The 18,276-nt window shown below is 33.9% G+C and overlaps 1 protein-coding gene across 17 annotated transcripts in view; it reads right to left on the minus strand.

The window, feature by feature from the left end:
• Positions 1–18,276, minus strand: part of CDH18 (cadherin 18) — a 526,603-nt gene that overhangs the window by 14,035 nt on the left and 494,292 nt on the right. For all 17 annotated transcript variants that reach the window (XM_031503961.3, XM_021526413.4, XM_085571653.1 and 14 more), the window contains 2 exons: positions 10,967–11,088; positions 4,378–4,495 (listed from right to left, as the gene is read on the minus strand). In XM_031503961.3, coding sequence (XP_031359821.2) covers positions 4,378–4,495; positions 10,967–11,088 — 240 coding nt within the window. The remainder of the gene's footprint in view (positions 1–4,377; positions 4,496–10,966; positions 11,089–18,276) is intronic.

Raw genomic sequence — 18,276 nt, forward strand, 5'->3', positions numbered from 1 at the left:
AAAAATAAATTGAAAATGCTTTTGTCATATGAAACCTCTGTCCTGAAGAAATAAAAGAAGAGAAAAAACAAATGCGAAGCATTCTCTAGGGAGGTGTTCTTCACTGAAAGTAAGCTAAACTTAGCTATCAGAAGTCGGCAATCTCAATTTACTGAGGTAAGAGAATGCACAGGTCTCAATGACACTGTCAGGTGAATGTGTCCATTATCTGTATAAATCCTTCTTGTCTAGGAAATTTACAATACCACTAAGCATCCATGGAAAACTGTATATCTTGTGATTAAAAAATAACACCAGCAAAACAGTGCTTTACAGTGCAGAAATTTCTTAGATGTTCTAAGTAAACTGTTCCCTGAAGGTTCAATCTTTTTTCCTCTCTTGAAAAATATTATGTAAGTTCTGACAGACATGTCTACATATTAATTCTTGGAAATATGATAATAATGACATGCTCAGATGCATTTTTCATCAGACAAAAAATAATTTGACAAATACATCCACAATTTCTTAGGCATCTGGAAAAATATTATTTTAGAGTAAGGAAAAAAAAAAGTAAAAGTCTAGAATTCAATACATAGAAATTGATCTACTGGGAAAAATTTCTATTGTCTTTATTCTGATTTCCAAACAGGAGATTGTTTTAGCCCCATATAGTTATGGTAAATTTCTAATGGGATATGCAAAAGTAGATATTTCTGATTATGCAAAAAGTGAAATTTGTGATATTAGAAAAAGGATTACAAAATTATCTATGACAATATCCTAAAAAAAAAGTAAGGAGAACACAGACAACAATGAAATGAGTTATGTATAATCTAATTTACAATATAAAAGCTGAGTAGAAAAAGTACTTGGCTTCTCAAGTTTTAATAGAAATGGTAACAATTTTCTAGGCAAAATAAATTGCAAACAAACCTGTTTGCATTAAAAGATCTTCATAAGTTCAATTCTCAAATAAAAAAGAAAGGATTCTTCTCTGGGTTTGCTCTCTAAAGCTGCAGAAAATTATTACAACTTAATGTATTTTCTTTGTATAATGGAGAAATTCTATTCCAGTTCTGCCTTTCTTAGATGAGCACAGATACTGCATCATTTTGTTGTTGTCCTGTCCTCTTGTTCACACTTTACTCTCTCTGAACAGCACTTTTAAAATATGTAATAAAACTTAAATAGCAATACAGAATCTCTTTTACCTTAAGAATGCAGTAGAGAAAATGTATCATATTCTGCATTTTTCCTTTTTTATTTTTCGTTAAACTGAAAATTGCAGCACAAACAGAATACATAAGAGGATCCTAGGAACTCTTAATTTTGCTGGATGTTATATTTGGTATAGCCCTGTGACTTTATTCTGACCAACATTTCCCTGAGGGTTTTAAGCTATGAATTATAAGTGTGAATATTTCACAAATAGATATTTGATATGGTGGAGATTTTCATTTAGAAAATGCACAATTTCAGGCCCAAGAGATAAAAGTTTAACTGGTCAAATGATCAATAACAGGGACTGAGGTTTTAATATTTATTAAGTTTGCTGAAGTCATAGAATATTATTGAGCTGAATCATACACATGCTGGGATTGTATATTGCTGCGATCTATATAGGTAGATAGGAACAAACTACAGAATCTTATGCTTGTATAATCCCTAGATTTCAGTCAAAGTGCATAGATATAAGCATGAATATTTTAAGATCCAGTGCACAGCTGTGGAGTATACTGATAATAAATGAATATTCATTCATGCTTTTACCTGTCTCTGCAAAATCTATTTGGGGTTCAAGAACAAAACTCTATTGTTTTGGGTTATGAAAACAAGAGGAAAAAATGTCTACTGATATTTTAATGAAATGAAATCTGTTCCTGAAGAAATAAGAGGATGACTGAATTGGAAGGCAATTGCAAGAGGAATATAGTTCTGTAGAGACAGATTCAGGTAGCAATGACTACCATTTTCTATGTGAAATCAAGAATTTGGGTTTTATCATCCTACAAAATATTATAAAAATTCTCTCAAGGCAATTTTTGTAGCTTTTTTTTCCTTTAAAAATACAACAAACAAACAAATAAAACCCTCCCAGAATATCATTCTTTATAGAATTTGGAAAATCCAGAGCAGCTGTCTTCTGTCCAGAGCATTCTGATTATTTTTAATGACTGATGCCTGAAAACATGAGTTTTCAAAAGTGCAAAATTATCACAGACATAAGAAAAGCCTTTCTTGCCCACCTTCTTTCTGCTATTTAATATAATAGAAAACAATAAAAAAATCGGAATAGAAAAATATTCAGAAAATGTTTCTGAATAGAAGTAGATGGGAAATATGAAAACTGTAAATGCTGAATTGCTGCATATTGTGCATGCATTTCATAGGTGTTTCACTAATTCTTTATGTATAGATTGTGTCACAAAGAAAAAGTCCCAATAAAAGACAATGTTTAAACAACAGATTCGAAGTGTCTTGTCCCAAGCAAAATCATAACTATGTAATTGCTTTTAAAATAAATTTTTTGTTATGATTTGAATTAGGCAGCCATTTTTTAATTATATGTCCATTTTGGAAGTTGCATTTTTTGAGTCTCTGTGTGTGTGAGAAGTTTTATGCAAGATACTATAGGAAATGCAAAATTTTGAAATTCCTTAGGTGAAATAAAAACATAATGCACAACAGGCTTTTACTTTAAAAGACACCCTTTTCAGTTCCTTCCTCTACTTCCCCCAAGAAAATCCAATTTAGGGCAGTCCAAACACTGTTTTCAGCTGTTGATTGCTAAGTCATTGCTCGTTGATCTTAGAGAAGTAAAGAAAAAGCAGCAAATGCTTCTATCCAAAATTGAATATTTCTATCCAACATATGACATTGCAGCATCAAATGTTTGCTAGAACATTTGATAGAAACATGCCCTCTTATAAATCTCTGTAGTTAAATAATTTATGTAGCAATGAACAGACATAATACAGACCCAGCTTTAAATATCTTCAAAATCATAAAAGATGTACTTTGTCACAAACCACAATTTTAGTAGAGCTGTTCAAAAAACTCCTTGATGTAAATATCTCATATTGAAATGATCATGCACATGGTCTTTCTCATGAGATCACAGGCTAATACCCAAGGAGTTTATTGGAAACATAGACTAAAATACAGAAATATGTAACAGTACCCGTCCTTCATTTCAGGAACAACAGTCTGGCTTTTTATATAATGTTGCATCACAATCTGAATGGGATTGATGTATTCATGTGGGAAAGTGCTGGTCTCACTTAGGGAACATTTTAAATATATTAATTATATTAGTCCTTCAATATTTATAACTATTTATTAATATTGATATATATTTATTGATCTCTTCTGGAACTTGAATATGAAATCCATTTATGTATTCTAAATAAAGAGCATGATTATTTTTCTTCTGTAAATTTAGTTAAACACAGATTCTTTAGGAAGATTATCCAATCTCCTTCCCTGATTGATTTTACAAACAGTTAAAATCTGTAAAGAATTGTTTCAATATCACTGTATGTACCAAATATAACAATGATGGAGTTAATGCATTACAGAGGACTAGTGATCTGTAGGATCTCAAAATCACAGTAGTACTACAAATACGTAACTGTAAAACAAAGAAAATCCCATACACTTCCACATAGGCATACAAAGAAAGCCCCACAATACATAAACACAAAATCTCAGGAAGAAAATTTAGACAAACATTTAAAAGTTACTTTTATTTTCATCAGGTTGCAAAGTGTAGACTATGAGGTAATACTTGATCAAAAGCAAGGCTGATTTAGGTTTGGGTTTTGGAGGTTGGACAGTTTTTCACTCAAGAAATATCCAGAAACACTTGTTTGGCCGACTCAGGGCTGTTTTCCTTCTGGGACTATGTGTTATGAATTTCTGATTGCAATGTTTAGGAACAGCTGCTTAGGAATGGCAAGAAGAGATAGACTATCATCCAGGAACCGCAGAAGGACCTGCTCTTGATGTCATATCTGTAAAAGCAAGCATGAATTCCAATTTTTATGCCCCTTATTTTTTTTCTCCTTTAAGCAATAATTGGCAATAACCTAGTGCTATTCACCTAAAAGTAGAACAAATTTACATATTTTTCATTAATCCACTTTTCAAAAACATTCCTGAAAGTATGAAGTATAAATGCTAAAATAAAATGGAATATAAATTCAAAATGCAATATCTAATTATTCATAGTTTGCAATATATTGCGTACACATGTCCTTGATATCCAGCAGCTCAGTGATGACATATTACAGTTTTCCGTTTCTATCAGGAAATGCATGGAAATTGTTATGTTCAATTGACACAGCCCAGATAAAACAGAAGCCCATTTCTTTGATATTTATGTATTTGATTTACCTTCATTGTTCCTTAGAGTAAAGTTGGGATTCAAAGAAAGACCTTCATCAAGAGAAAAATGGAATCTTGCACCATTTGCAGAGTTATCTTTGTCAGTAGCAGTGATAGTCTGAATTACCTGAAATAAAATTTAACAGTGAATGTGTTGAAATTTGAACTTGACCCATATAGTTCCTGACTTCAGCAGGATGCTCAAGTTTACTTTGTTTTAATTTTCTACTTGACTGGTGCTGAATTCAACAGGTGAAATTACTGGGTCATTAACTTGATTTCTCTAGCAGGAAATATTTTGGGAACCACACTTCAGAGCCAGGTAAAAGCATCTAAAGGATCTATACTTTCTGATGTTTTGATAAGGTCAGGAGCTGGTGTAGAGATTATCACCATCTGCATTGTATCCTGCTGACTTCCTGAACTACAGTTTTAGCTAAATATCTGTTTTTATGGAACCAAAATGCAGGCTGAACTAGGATGGTCTATGCGAAGTGTCATCTGCCTGCTGTCCTAATAATTGAATGTACTTCAATATTGGTAAGGAAAAAAAAAATAACTAAAATATTTCTGCTAACCATATCTCTGCTAAAAAAATCCAGTTAAGAATCAGTTTTAAATTGCCAGAGAACAGAACAGGAAGAAGAGAAGCCACTCCTGGCTTTAGTTTAGTTTTCCCAAAAGCAACAGAACTGTATGTAGCCAGAACCATGTCTGAGAGAGGTACTTTTGAAAGGTAGGACCTTTGCCTTCAAAAGCCCTGGTGGTTTTTTAAATTTACTTTCAACTAAAATTGATCTAAGCTCTTGGAATGTGGCACCAAACAATATTTCTACCTCTGCTTTCATTTTCATGCTGGGTCTTGAAACTCACGTGCTAAAGTGGAATCCAATAAAAGTTTTACTGTGATATGGGGAACAAAGCCCATACAGACTGCTGCCCAGAGCTGATAGATATCCTGAGGGAAACATAAAGCAGGGAGGGAAAGTGATCTTTTCATACGAATTTTTCTGTTCACTGTTCAGTTATACTCTGTCTGAAATATCCACATCGTCTGAACCTGAAACATGCACAGCACCGACTCCAGTGGCTTGGTCTATTTTAAAACTGAAAAACACCACAGAGATCTCTACCCTCATTCTCATAAGAGAAGCAAAACAGATTTCTTTTTAAACCATGTTCTGGTTTGGACTGGGGTAGAGTCAATTCTCTTCACAGTAGTTGGTATGAGGCTGTGGTTTTAATTTGTGCTGGAAAAAGTGTTGGTGACACAGAGATGTTTCTGTCATTGCTAAGCAGGGCTTGCACAGCATCAGGGTCTTTTCTGTTTCTTGTACAGCCTCACCAGCAAGGGGGTGGAGGTGCAGGAAAAGTTGTGAGAGGACACTGCTAAGACAGTTGACTCCAACTGAACAGAAGTTCAGATGGATTTTCCATACAATATGATGTAGTGCTGACTTACAGAACTGGAGGAAGAGGAAAGAAGGAGGGGATGTTTGGAGTGACTGTGTTTATCTTCCAAAGTCAGTGTTGCTACACATGATGGTGTCCTGGAGATGGCTGAACATCTGCCTGCCCATGGGAAGTGGCCATTTCCTTGCTTTTCTTAGCTGGTATCTGCAGCTTTGGCTGTACCCATTACACTGTCTTTATCTCAACCCACAAACTCTCTCTCTTTACTTTCCTGATTCTCTTCTCCATCCCACTGGTGGGGGAGTGAATGAGTGGCTGTGTGGGGATGAGCTGGCATTAAACCATGACAACTCAATAGGGTATAATGCTTATTCCATTTACTTTATAGAATAAAGTACATTTCATTGACATCTGAGACAATTAACAGTACTTACAATGGTCACAAATAATATTTTACTAGCTTGTCATAATACTTTTTGCTCTATCTGAAAAATATCTGAAATAGCTATAATCATGCATATGACTTTTATCTAAGTCATGGCAATACTGGTTGAAAATTTTGGCAAAAGCTAATTTTTCACTACTGAATTTTGCAAAGGTAACACAACTGTTAGTGAAACTACCATCTAAAACCAGAAAGATAGGATTTTCTTAGCTATATATTTAGTTCATAGTTGTTAAAATGGTATTTGGCACATTACGACAAAAAAAAGGGGTGATAGAACACTATGTTCAAAAGAATAGATTTCTGTTATTATTCAAATACTAAAAATGTCATTAAATACCATACACATCTGTAAAAACTTCAGATAAGACCATAAGAAAAAATATTATTTTATTAAGTATTTTTTGTAAATCTCCAATATTATTTCTCAATGAAATGTAAGTCAATTTGCCATGTAGCTTCAGCTTTTATTTGACAGCATGGTGGATAAATTTTCATCCTATTCTACATAAAACATTCAGTGACATTTTACAGAATGCTGCTTCAAGAGTATACCATTCTGCAACAAAAATACCTTTGATCAAGACCTCGGTGACACATGACTTGTGTAAAAATTATTTGGTTTTAAGACTAACTTTATAACTCAAAATATAGGGTCTATATTCCCCGATTTCACACATGTAAATTCAAGTATTCCCTGAATTCATGAATGTATGTAAAAAGTATAGAACCACATGGTATAAAAGTTATGCTTTTTCACATAGAGAAGAAATATTGTATGTTTACTAGGATAGGTCAAAGCATTTTTAGAGACCTGTTTTTAAACAGAAAGTTCACGCAATTTCAGAAAAGATTTCTAAGACATTTATTCAGCAGTCAGAAACAAAAGTACATGTCATCTTGACACCCAAATGTATTATTAACCCTTTTCTTATTAATTGGCCAAGTACTTAATAGCCCATTAGCAGACATTAACATGTACCATGCCAGGACTCATTAAAATAAAAATGTAGACATAATCTCAGCTTCAGTAAAGCCCAGCTGACAACACTGATAGGATGAAACTGAAGGGTCATGATATTTTTTTAAAGGCAAGAAGTAATGATAAAAGAGAATTTCAGGAACTGAGGGGAGCGATCGAAGAGGACAGAGAGCAGCTGTTAAATTCTACTCAGAATTATTTCAGAATTGAATCAGTAAGAAAGCAAATATACACATGACAAACATATAGCAGAGGCATTCCTTGCCAACTAACACTTATTTCCTTTTTGGAAGATAGCAAAATATCATTTCCTACATTGGCTACATTTCACAGTCTACAAAAATCAGTATATGTCGAGAAGTCAGTATTCTCCAAGTCTGAAAATCATATAAAATCAAATCACAGCTACTTTATCTACTTTAATATATAATGTCAACCAGGCTTCACTTGGAATCTGTTGTAGATACTTAGTCTATTTTCTCAACTATATGATTATTAAGTGACTAAAGCTCTCACTTCAGCCTGGAAATTATTGTATCCTCATAAGCATTTTCTTTTTGACATGCCTTAGGTTTGGTCATTTAGACATAACACTTAAGCATTAAACACTGAATGTTTTTTGTTCTTGTTTTCTTTTTCCAAAAAACAGAGCAGTGGACAGAAAAAAGCAGGAGACAGGCTCTATGGTTAGATGATACTGTGATTTCATTCCATTAAACTGTCTTCTGATAATAAACAAGCAAACACAAGAAGTCTTTCAATGACTGGTTAATTTACCTCACACATAAACATTTCAAAATAGATGTGCTGAGGAAAGAAATAATGAACCTTACAGGACAGTGCAACATGGAAGCTCAAGTCAAGTGGATGTCCCCAGCAATACAGAATTTGTTATTTAGGCATAAATCTTATGAAATATTCTCACAGGATGGTGAATAACTCAAAGTTAAACTGTCAGCGTCACTGGGCAAGATCCTTATAGTGTGAAAGTCCTTTCAGTGATTCAGAACCACCCATCTGGGAGCACTTTATAGCATAGCATTGTCTTCTTCTGCAATCAGTTTATTTGCCCCTCCCTAATATTTGTTGAACACCATCTTACATTTTTTCTTTCCTTAGACTAGATTTTAACACGTGCTTTTGAGTTTTGTTTTGGCTTTTGCTTAGTGTTATAATTTTTCTGAAACTTTGTTGTTAAATGCAAATAAAAAACAGTTCACAGCACATATGTAAAGGAGCCCTGTTAGCTGAAGAATACAACATCAAGCTCGTCCAGCCTTTGGTATTAACTACAGCTTGTAGAGTCTTGCATAGTGGCACTAACCTCAGGTGTTAAACTGCAGTGTGGCCAAGGTCAGGAGTCATTCAGATGTGCAACAGTAGCTCAGGGAAAAGTACAAGGCTGGCCCAAAGAGTGAGCAAATGCTATTGAATCCCTTAAAGATCTTGCCCAGAAATTATCATTTGTAAAACTACTATTGGAGAATTAAAACTTTGCTACAAAACATTAGCTACTTACCAGCAACAACAGCCCCAGCAGCCCCAGCAAAAAAACATTTCTGACATAGCTTCAGATTTGCATTATTTACCTTATTATTTGTTATAAGAATTTAACATTGATTTTTAAATAATATATTTTAAAAAATATCAGAAAAAGTTTAAATCAATTGCAACTAATGCTTAAAAGAGATATTTTTTCTTAATTTTTTACAAGTTCTAATTATTCTATATGTTCATTTATTTGAGGTTTTCAGAATATTATTTTTACTTTAATAAGCATTTAATAAGAGATATTCAGTTGACAGACAGACCTATTTGGATTTTCCAGTGTCTCAATAAGACCACTGAAGAACACTATACAATCATTAGTAAGAAGGAAAGTCCTTGCACACACAATTGCACTAAAGACATGAAATAGGAACTCTCCTGTAAATTGTATATTACACAAGGAGAGAAAGCCACAGTGATTTCCGGCTTAAGCTGGGCCACTTATTGATCAGTGTAATAATAAATTATTTTTTTATAAAGAGTATGATTATCAGCCCACCAAATCTACTTATGATATTGATTTGTTCAAAGAAGAAAAGAGGAAAGGCTGACATTAAAAACCTTGCAATACTCAGCCAGGCAATACAAGAGAAGTGAAATTCATTATACATAGACATAAGATCTTAACTTCACACTCATGATGGTGACCTCTGATCTACTTTTAATGATATTGGTGTTATAGCAGGAATAGTTTTTTGCATTCCATAATTACTGGAAAGCAAAGTAATTCTTAGAAATTGCTATGAAAGTACTGAAGATCAAAGCAGAGATCTTCATATACTATGAAACATGAAATATTATAAAAATTTTAAACTACTGCATATCTGCATCTTGAATCTTCATTCTATCTCAAGGTGAATAGAGAGGAATTAGAGAAAGTTTAAAAGATGAAAAGATGAATGACCAAAAGTCTGGAAGGGCTTTATCACCAACTGCTCCAGTTAAGTAAGACTGACTCAGTCTGGACAAGAAACAGCTAAGGGACAATATGCTAAGGATTTATGCATGTCACAGCAATAATAAATAGAGATCTACTTCACTCCCTCTTTCTTTCCCAAAAGAACTGGTAAATATTGATTGAAGACAGTATGGAAAAATTAAAAAAAATAGATTAGATTAGGTCTTACTGAAGCATGCAATTAAACTACAACATTTCTAGGTGCATAAGGTAGCAGATATCAAAAATTTATGTTTGTTGTAGGAAAAGTTAGACAGGTTCATATGAGATTGTTATAAAAGGATTATTTAAAAATACACAAACCACATTTAGATCAGGAAATGACCTTTAGGAAAATAAATTATCTGATCCCAGGGAAGAATTTGTGGTAAGTATCATACATACTTGCCGTTTTCTTATACTATGCTTTAGGTGCCAGTTTTTGGCTACTGGTGGAGTGAAAATAAATTTGATCAGGCTACAGTCAGATGATGATGGCATTTTTATAGTCTCAGCTTTAAAAACAGAAATATGTCACTATGCATTTGTGTATGCTCTTTTTAAGGATTTGATGAAAATAATGTTATTACTAGTAATCTATCCCTCGGGATATATATGAGCTCATAATTGAAACATACAACCTGTGCAATAATGCAAAACAAGCACAGTGTTGTGGGTAAAACAGTCTATGCAGAAAAGAAAAAGCACTTTGCAAAACTGTCAAACACTGGGCTGTAATGGCATGTGTCAATCAGAGGAGCAGTGACTGGAGTATGAATCAGGTATTCAGTTACAGTTCTGGCCCTCCCCATCCCCATAGTTGTGAAAAACTCATTCAAGATCTTTTGTGTAATGACCTATTATAGACAAGGACTGTGAGCCATGGTCACCAGCCACTTCAGTGAGCTGCACTTGAAACATTGCTACTATGTGGCACTTGGATAAGAGATGTTAAATCTTTATTCACTTTGTTCAGGATTGTGGCTTGTCATATTCTATCCCTTATCTGACAGGATTAAAGTTTCACCTGTCTTTACAGAAGATAGCTTGAGTATTTTTTGTATTTTTTTTTTTTTTGCAGCAACAAGAAAGAGATATTGAACAAATGTCAAAATTTTCTCCATTTTGCCACATACAATTAAAATTTCAATCAAATACAAAATGCTAAAGCAAAATCAGAAAGAACTATGATATGTTCCAAATTTCTGACATATGTGACATTAACAAAGCAATTGTTCTTTGTCACTGGAAAAAATATAGCTGTGAGAGTTACCTGACCAGGCTTTGTATTTTCACAGATGACTACATCATAATCTCTGGCAAGCTCGGGAGGATTGTCATTGACATCCAGGATTCTAACACCAACTGGAACATGGCTCACTAGCCCAGGATTATCTGCAAAACACATGGGATGCCATTAAGCCTTTTAAAATACTCAATATTGCATGTCATCCTTAATTTAAATGTGGTTTATTAACAGAATAACTAGATGAAAACTGGATAGAGCTACAGAAATTTAAGTAACAACATACTAAAACATATTTGCTGTGCTTCATTAACTGTTTTGAAAAAATAGCAATTAAAAAGAGTGGAAAGTATGGCATGAGTTTTAAGTCACTCAAATCAAATACAAGCTACTCTGGAAATAAAGTAGGAGTAAGCTGCTGGACTTATACTATAACACTGCATGCTAAAAAGTGATGAATTTCTTGATAATGAATGTGAAACTGTCATCACAGTTTTGAATTAAAGCTAATACAAAAAAATATTAAAACATTTTTTTCACAGTTCCTTAAAGGGTTTAGAAAATAAAATGAAAATATTATAATAAACCACATAAGTATATATAAACTTTTCCCAAGCTTGAGTTCCGATTTCTTACAAGTTACTATGGCATTTCACATGGTAGTTGGTGAGTGTGACTTTAGCAGAAGAAAAGAAAGAAACTTTAGCAGAAGTCAGTCTGGGTTTTGCACAAAGAAAATAATATTTAAGTACCAATGCCTCAGGCTATGATCTGTACTTTTATGATGGCTCACCCTTAGAAAGATTACACCCTCAAAAAAGCACAATAAATAGAATCCTTTTAAAAAGAATACACTTTCCATAAGAAAATGGACAGAAAACCACCACCTCATAATTTCTTTCAGTCCGTAACACCCTTGTTCTTACTTCTAAGTACTAAGATAATTTTATTTTGTTGAAAGAATTATATATTTAAACTTTTTATGATTATCTAATACATGCCTTCTGAAGTCTGTACAGGTATCAATCAGTTAGATAATAAACTTCATCTTACATTCACCAACTAAATGTGACTATCAGTAGAATACAGTAAAGTCAATCTTTCAAATAGAATAAAATGGAAGAAAGGGGTATAACAGATTGACATTTAAAAGTTCACATGTGTGTTCATGAGAAGGAAAAAAAAACAAAAAAAAGAGGGAAACATTAGTAGTCCAAGCTTCACTCATGATGAAACTTCATTCACCATGGTTATTTTGATCATAATTAATCTTTACCATGTTTCTGTTAAAAAAAAAAAAAAAAGGGTCATTTATAAAATGCCTTATATTTGTCACACATTTAATGATCTCTGCTCAGAATTCTGGAAAACATTGACTAGACACATACTTAGCTTTAAAACCACCAGTGATGTAGGCTCTCAATGAAAGAATATTTGAGAATGTTGAAGTTTATTTGACAAATGGAGTGATCTCTCTTTTTATGTTTTCACATACGATACTGGCCAAAGGATATAGGTCTTAGAAGTTCCCTCAGATTTTTCACATTCACTTTTTAACTAACGTGCATGTTCACACAATTTTAATACTTTTGAAACTTAATCAATAATCCCCATAAAATGTAGTAGAAAGGAGATAAAAAAGTCAACAAAAGACTTTAACAGAGGAATGCTATTCTATTCCCAATTACCACTAGGATTAGAAGTTAGAACACATTTATAAGGCATTAGAAGACATTTATAGGCTTGTGAATTCCATTATCTTGCTGAAATTTTCCTTTACTGTTTTTTTCATCTTTATCCTGAATCTATAAGTATCTTTGTAGGAGGTGAACAAAGAGACAAACTGGACTATCTCAACTGTGTTTATGCAAAAATGAGGCTCTCTATTGCCATCTAAAAAACACCTTTAGTAGCAAATTTTGAGGAAAATTAAAATGCTAGGGATATATAAGTGAGAGAAGAACTACACTTGTCTGTCCACCAAGTATTTGGGAGAAGGGAGCTATCTCTTTCTTTACTTTTTTTTTTTTTTTTTTTTTTTTCTGAAGGAAACAATATTCTCTCGATGAGAACATTTGCAGTATGAGTATTAATACAAATTTTTTTTTCCTTTTCTGAAGGTAGGTCAAAGGATTGTGCAGAACACCACAGGCATTATAGATTTAACATAACTTACTGCTCACTTAATTGTAGCTTACAACTCATTTTGGCAATGTCCTCTGCTAATGTAATCTGACAATGAACTTTAAAAATCTTGTAATTACAATTACAGAATATGATATCTATGGCTTAAAGAAACATTGGTTTTGAAGCTTTGTTGGGGAGCCTTTGTTGAACATAATTTGTGAGGTATGTGAACTAGAAAATGGTATACATAAAAGGAAGGACACAATACACAGAGTATACAAAGTACATAAAGCTTAATAAGGAGCTAGAAAACAGGGATTACTGTGGGTTAAAGATTATTAAAGTAATTTTTGACAAGATTCATAAACTATAATGAAGAATTTGAACATCTTAATACTACAAAAAACCTGGAAGGGTTTTAGCAAGAAGGCAACAGAAGTTGTGATTATCAGATAATCATAGGATCACTGAAAAATCTTAGTTGAAAGGGACTGCTGGAGGTCACTGATCCAGTTTTCAGCTCAAAGCAGGGCCGACTTCAAAGGTATAAAACATCCAAGAGGATGCAGGAAAAAGCAGAGAGCACAGGGTAGTGGGTACCACAGATAAAGGACTGCTCTGTAGGTCTGGCATATAGTTACTGGGGAAGAAAAAATAAAACTTTTTATTTCAGTGCGTGACAAAAAGAGCTAAATCCTTTTGTTTCAGTACAGTGCTGCAGACGTCTTTGCCCCATCCTGAATGAGTCCTCTTGTATGCCTGTCACTACTACCCAGAGCAACTCAGTCAGTTAGATTTGTAGTAGTTTTACGGGAATATTTTATGGAGATTCAGAAAGTTTACCTTTATTTCTTTTGCAGCTGTTTTACAGTATGAAGAATTTACAAATACCTCATCAATTCAAAAGAGCTCTTTATGCACAAAGTAATATTAGTAACTCTCTGGAAGCCGGTAGCTCATGGAATCACTGACATTTGCAGGCAAATTTACATACTGACAGGCTACTAACTACAAAATGCTAAGGGTACAGTATTAACACCAATTACCTAAACAGTCTTGAACAGTGTGCATACAACCTAAATTTGCATGCAAGGTGACAGAACAATTGATAATGGAGGAAGAGAATGAGAAGGAATTGAAGGAAATATTTTTGTTCTCTTTTTTTAAATGTTTTGATTTTGATCAACATCATATACTCCAGTCTTTTTTGAGAATACAATTCACCTGCAATCTAACAACTGGCACTTTTAATAATACATTTTTTTTAATAAGAAAAATTTCTTGCAGCAGTATGGCAAATTTCATGCTGACATACATTTCAGGCCTGAGCATCACAAAATATTCTGTGCCGTATTAACATTATGCCTCAAGAGTATATTTTTTGAAGTGAAGGCTATCTCTTTTTAGAGGCAACTGAAAGAGAGTCCTTCTTCCAGAATACTAACATCTGTAAAGTAAATAAATTTTATTATCCAGATCCTCATATTCATATCTTCCATTGGTAAGTCCACTCTAAATATACAGAAGACCAAATTAACAGCCAATGTGCAGCCTTGGAGCTTGTCTTCTATTAGTTTCTGTGAGCAAATGTTAAAACCCCTATTTAGGAAGAAAGATTTTTAATACAGTTACTGATGTCTGAGTTTCTTTTCGCACTAACAAAATTCTCATAGCATTCATAAAAAAATATTCTATCTGGATGACTTTCAGAATAGAAGTCCTGACATGAACAATCTTATGTGGGTTTGCTTATTTGCTTTTTGCTTGTTTTGTTTTCTTGTTTTTCAATTATTTTTAAAAATAAGCTAGCTAACTGTAGGCTTGTTCATAACTGTTTACTATATAAGCTCATTTGACATCTTTTCAAGACCTTACAATGCAAATCTATACTTAGGAAATTCAACTAGCTCTCTATACAATTAATTTTTAAAGAGAAGTACAAAGAACTCTTCACATTTCTCGAATAAAGATTAGTTTTAACACATTTGAAAAATAAACATAGATATAGCATGGATAAAATATACTACCAAAAAAAAAGCCTAAGTGATGGAAGAATGTCCAACATGCAAGTGAGAGTGGCAAAATTAATAAAATACTGGGTTTAATTCAGGATGATGTATATATGATAAACTAAATTTTCTGATAAGGAGAAAATTATGCAGAATCTAAGAATAAGTTTAATGTTCTAGTCTTCATTTTAAGGAAGAGGGTACTTCTAAATAATGTTACCTGAAGATGGATAGCAAATGTTTTTATTTTTTTCTTGTAGCAAAATTTAACTTTCTACTGATAAATATAAAGCTGAAGGCACTGCTCGCTTCTCTTGTGTCACAGTAGTAGTGATAGCAGCAGCAACTATAGAGGCAATAGTAATAATCATAGCACTGTAGTAGACCAAAAACATTTAGAGTTTTCAAGCTGGAAAACTTCTCTTGCCTTAATGCAAGCAAAATTCTCACAGACGATGTTGGCATTGCCTGATTAGAGCAGGGCACCACAAAACATACTGGTTCTTTGGCTGAAAATGCCCATTTTGAGATTTCTGTCACAAAGCTTCAAAGGGGAAGTAAATGTCATATGATTCAAAATTCTATCCCTTCTCTAGGGCCCCACCTTGGTAGCTAAGAAGAGCCATGCCCTACCCCACTTTCAGATGAAAATGTAATAATATGTTCATCATTTTTCCCAAAGAAACAGGAAAAGAATATCCAGCATGCCTAGAAGCCAATGACTAAGCCAATATAAACAGGGAATAAGCATTGAAATTGGAATTAGGAGTTTAATTTCTTGGACAACATGGAGAACTCACTGCCTTTCAACAACTGCTAGATTTTTAAAATAGCTTTTTTGTAGTCTTTCTGTATTGCATGGGTAATCATATTTAAAAGAACAGTAGAAGCTGCTATATCCACATCAGTTTTTAACACTTCCAGAAATTGTTATTCTACTGCTTCTCTGGGAAGCTTGCTCCAAAGCCTGACCACCCTGTCAACAAAGAAATTTTTCCTAATATCAAGATAGAATCTCCCCTGCTACAACTTTAAACCATTTCCTCTTGCCCTCTCACTTGTTACTAGATGGAAGACGCCAATTCCCACCTTGCTGGAACCTCCTCTCAGGCAGTGGTAGAGAGGAATAGCATTTTCCCTGAGACTCCTTTACTCCTGGCTAAATGGTTAGCTTCAATAATCCTAGTAGTCTTTTCCAACCTTAATGATTTTATGATGCTATAAATTCATATTGTTGTGATGCAATAGTAGACAGCTTGCCAAGGCTGAAAGTAAACTGGGTGTCATTGGTAAGTTTGGACTGGGTACCAGTACTGTGTCCAGCGCTCAGCAGTCAAAAAAAAAATAGCAGATATCCAGGTAATTGTCACTAAACCATGACCAACACAATCTCAAAACTCAGATCCTGTAGATTTGTTTTTACAATCTACTTTAATCTCTTTCAGATTTAGGGAAATACTTTTTTTACAGTTTCTGTTTTTACAGATTCTGATTCCTGGAAAAATAAAATAAATGTCACCAATACCAAAACTCTTTCTGAAACTAACTAGCAGGCAGACTGTAAGTGAGGTCAAAGATAAAGAATGAATGTGATTTTTTCTTCCTTGGTGAATTCGGGGTTATGGTAACAATTTTGTTTCTATTTCTGTTAAGTACCTATAGAGATAATCATAAATATAAAAAACAATATGAAAAACAGTATTACCCTCTAATAATATTTAAAAAAATACTGAATTTCATTCTTTAAATTTATTCTCTATTACTACAAAAATTACTAGTTTTGAAGAAAAAAACTGAGACAAAATCACTGTGAGGACATTTTATATTTCTTGTAAGAAAAAAATCACTTCAAAGAAAAACTGAAGCAGCACTCTAGCAACAAACTCACTGATTTTAAACAATCATCCTTGTTATGACAAAACAGCCTTGCTGGGACACTTGGGCTTGAGCTAAGTACTGACATTGAAATGTCAATTAGCTAATTGCTCCTGGGAATCGCCTACACCCCCACCCACACTGCCATTCTAGGACTGGGATGCAAATAGAGGAACCTGTGGAATCATGGGAGGGGGTTTTGGGGATGAAAACACCCCTAAATGGAAGGCTGGGTACAGTGGAGGGGACTGGATGGGCACGCTGATTGGGGAAAATGGAACCACATCCCTAGTCTATGTTTGACCTGTCACCATAGCCTCCAGAGGACTGGACTGGACTGGGCTATGGGAAGCAGGAACAAAGAAGCAGCTTTTCCTGGTGTTACCAGGAGGAAAGGAGAGAGGACAACTGCTGCTGGACCTCAGCAGCAGGCTCTGCACATCCCCCCACCCTTCGGCTACCAGTGTGCCAGGAGGAAAGGAGAGAGGACAGTCTGCTGATCGGGACTTCAGATACAGACTGGACACCTCTTCACCCTTCAGCTACCAGTGTGCCAAGAAGACTTCAGGGACAGACTCTGCATGCCTTCTCCCCCTTCAGCTACCTGGAAAAAGCTACAACGGGGGCGAGCTCCATGTCGAGCCCCCTGCCCAGATGATCTTTTTAATAAAGAGCTGAACATTAATAAAGGCATAAGCCCTGTTCATTACAATCCTGCTGTCCACCAGATACAAGTAGTTAGGAGTTTATAAAACGCAACATCATTTTGTTCTGCTTTAGGTTACTTTCTTAAAGATATTGTAAAGGAAATATTTTCTAAATAGCAACTATTTGACACAAGCTATTAGAGTTATTCTTGGCTATGTGGAAAAATGTAAAATGAGAAAATAAATTGACACGAATTCTCATTCTTTTCTTTTAGTGTTGTAAGCCAAGAAGCTATTCTTCCAAAGACTTCTTTCCTTCAGGCAATACATGTTTCTTTCATGTGTTTCAAAATAAACAAAAATAATTGTGCATTTTTGTCTTTTGATTTCACTTTTTGTAAAATAAATCAGTTTGTCTCTTTATAGCATTAACAGAAATACTATGTATACTTTATATCTCGTCTCTAGCTTCAGTTATCCTTCTCCATATAACAGCCTCATGTAGTGCTATCCGGAGTAATATATTTTAATACCCTACCCAAATCTCAGTAATTTCTTTTCTGCAACTATAAAATGTGAAAAAGAACTGTCAAATTCTTCTCATAAAACTTGCTGTTTAATTATGGTAATACAGGTAGCAATATCCCCATGATTGTAAAGAACAGACATAACCTCAACT

The sequence above is a fragment of the Lonchura striata genome, chromosome 2 (assembly GCF_050655825.1).
Source record: "Lonchura striata isolate lonStrDom1 chromosome 2, ASM5065582v1, whole genome shotgun sequence".
Taxonomy (NCBI): domain Eukaryota; kingdom Metazoa; phylum Chordata; class Aves; order Passeriformes; family Estrildidae; genus Lonchura; species Lonchura striata.